The sequence below is a fragment of the Montipora capricornis genome, chromosome 3, assembly GCF_036669925.1.
Source record: "Montipora capricornis isolate CH-2021 chromosome 3, ASM3666992v2, whole genome shotgun sequence".
Taxonomy (NCBI): domain Eukaryota; kingdom Metazoa; phylum Cnidaria; class Anthozoa; order Scleractinia; family Acroporidae; genus Montipora; species Montipora capricornis.
This window is the reverse complement of record NC_090885.1, coordinates 25,499,841-25,502,340: the sequence shown is the minus strand read 5'-3', so window position 1 is coordinate 25,502,340 and position 2,500 is coordinate 25,499,841. Positions and strand designations below refer to the sequence as shown.

General features: G+C 40.5%; 1 protein-coding gene across 1 annotated transcript in view; it reads right to left on the bottom strand.

The window, feature by feature from the left end:
• Positions 1-2,500, bottom strand: part of LOC138042664 (sodium- and chloride-dependent GABA transporter 1-like) — a 25,526-nt gene that overhangs the window by 17,708 nt on the left and 5,318 nt on the right. The window contains exon 2 of the mRNA XM_068888613.1: positions 1,920-2,255. Within this exon, the coding sequence (XP_068744714.1) occupies positions 1,920-2,166 (247 nt within the window). The 5' untranslated portion in view covers positions 2,167-2,255. The remainder of the gene's footprint in view (positions 1-1,919; positions 2,256-2,500) is intronic.

Genomic DNA, 2,500 nt, shown 5'->3' with positions numbered 1-2,500 from the left:
AATTTCTTTCAGTGCTCTTTCCACTTCAAATGTTAATGGCCTATATGCTTGGCATTGTGGCTAAATATAACTCTTTCACTGAACATTTTAGGACAGGGGAGACGATACCATTGGGGATGAGGATGGGTGGGCAAAATTTGTTGAGCATGAATTTTAAGTGAAGTTTCAATATTTATTTACCAAGGACAGACAAAAACGGGCATATCCTGCTAGTTCAGCTATGGTTGTAAATAGAAGATACTAATATTTCACCTTACCTCAACAAAGTTAAGATGGCATTACATTCAATAAGAATGTTCCTTTATTCTTTGAGTTTTTTTGTGAAGTGCCAAACGTTTATTGAAATCAAACAATGAAAAACCAACAATCAACGAAAAAACGACAGCAAAAAGATGGCATCCTGGGGATTAACATTTGTTTTAATACATGATACATGTTGAAGAATGTGCCGTTTTACAACTCGTTAACATACCAAATATGTTTGCTCACCAAACAAGGTCTGAAACAAGGTTAAATAATTTGTGCTGCAAAACATGTCCCGTTCTGAGGTTACTGCCAATAATGAATTTAACTGATGAGGTGATATTTCTTAACCTCAATGGAGGAAATAGTTAGGAAGTGTTATAAAAAAAAGAATCCACGCCACACCAAACTAGGCTAAATGGTGTATATGCCACATGGGGGGGGGGGGGGGGGGGGTTGACAGACGGGGATGCTCGTCGGAAATTTTGAATTTAACCCCTACAGGAGACCATCTCAAGCTTTTTGTGGCCCTTAAAGGAGACCAATCTGGGAGTGGCTGAAGCAAATTTTGACCCCCAAACAAAACACGTTAAAAAGAAAATTTGACTTCCGTTTCTCTTCGCGTAATTCTGTGTTTCTTCCCGGAACCCTAAACGAGACCTTGGCGGCTTGAAATATTGGCGCTTTGCCCGGAGAACTCTAAGCGAGACCAAAATCCAAAATTTACACCCCTAAGCGAGACGACGAGCATCCCCGTCTATTTCATATAGGAGCCCCCACCCCGGGGGGGCTTTGACTACATTAAAGACCTTAAACTTTACGAATGCCCATTCAGTATAAAACAAATCACCGAAAACAGTAAAGAAAAAACAAGAACCTAAGTGACACGAGCCATTAAAGCAAACACATCAACGACAATCTTGCCAGAAAATAAGAGTGCGACAAACTGGTTGATTCGTGTGATGCGCAGTGAGCAAGGTCAAGCAGAAAGCACGTGGACAGAATTTGTATTTTTTCTCGTTTGAACTGTACAATCATGCTGAGCGCTGTGTCATATTTCAAGTAGAATACAAACATGACATCAAGCTGCCATCTTCCGCCATTTTCCGGTATAGCTTCGATTACTTAAGCATCGCCGACTTAAATGAATGGTTTTTTGTTCATTCGTTTAATTAATCAACATACAACTTAAGGCTTCTGGCATCGTATGTAATGTTTTTCATAAGCTTAATTCTCTTTAGAAGCGAAGACTTAAAATCACAACAAGTGCTTTCAAACTGATGAGTAGAATAAATAAAAATTACGCGAAGCTAGTTATAGTTCTGTACTCTTTGAAATTGAACTCAATCGTTGCCTCTCTGGCGGGAAGGCGGCACGCTATTGTTTAAGTAGATCATTGGTTGCCCATCGCGCTGTTCAGTCAAGCTATTTACCCGCGTTCGAGAAGATGAATGTTGCACCGCGTTTCGTCGGACAAATAACGACAGTATTTCGCACTCGCGTATGCGTTAAACTTCGAATTCATGATACTGCGCAAATGATTTCTACATGGCGAAAAAATTTTATCAAGCGAACGCAAAGTAGTGTTGATACGCTTGATTGGCAACGAAGTCATTTGTAATATATTTTCAAGACGCGATGATGATCTTTCCCGACAAAAAGAAAAACCCATTTACCTCCTCCGTTATTGTAGCAAAGATAAGGAAATCGCCAGACGTTTCCAAGACCCACAGCGTACCCGATGCAGGAGAGCAAAAAGTCCAGCTTGCGACCCCAATGTTCCCGCTCTTCGATCCTAACAGTGGCTTGATTCAGCGGCGCTTCCTGGTTGGGTTTGCTTTCCCCGATGTCAGATTCAACTAAGCCGGCCCTGCTGTTGTACCCGAGTGGATACAAATCTTGCTCCCCTTCCTTGTACGCCATTTCTGATTAGTGTCGTAAAAGAGCGCTGTTTTCACTGCTACTTGAACAACACACTCGATATTGATGCTCACCCAACTGTGAAGTTTAGTCTGTTCCAAAATGCATAATTTTTCAGACTTAACAAAAGAATGCATTGTTAATAATTAATTGATAGCATTCCTATCATGCTTTGTAGGCAATATACAAAAGCGGGTCTGAAAATGGCAAGTTTGTCCCCGAATGAAAAGAATTATAGTGCAGAACATTGAACGTTCGATAAACGCAGAATTCTTGCATTTATGCAACGTACTCTAGACGCAGTTATTATTTACCAGTTAACTTTCAAGGTTGCATT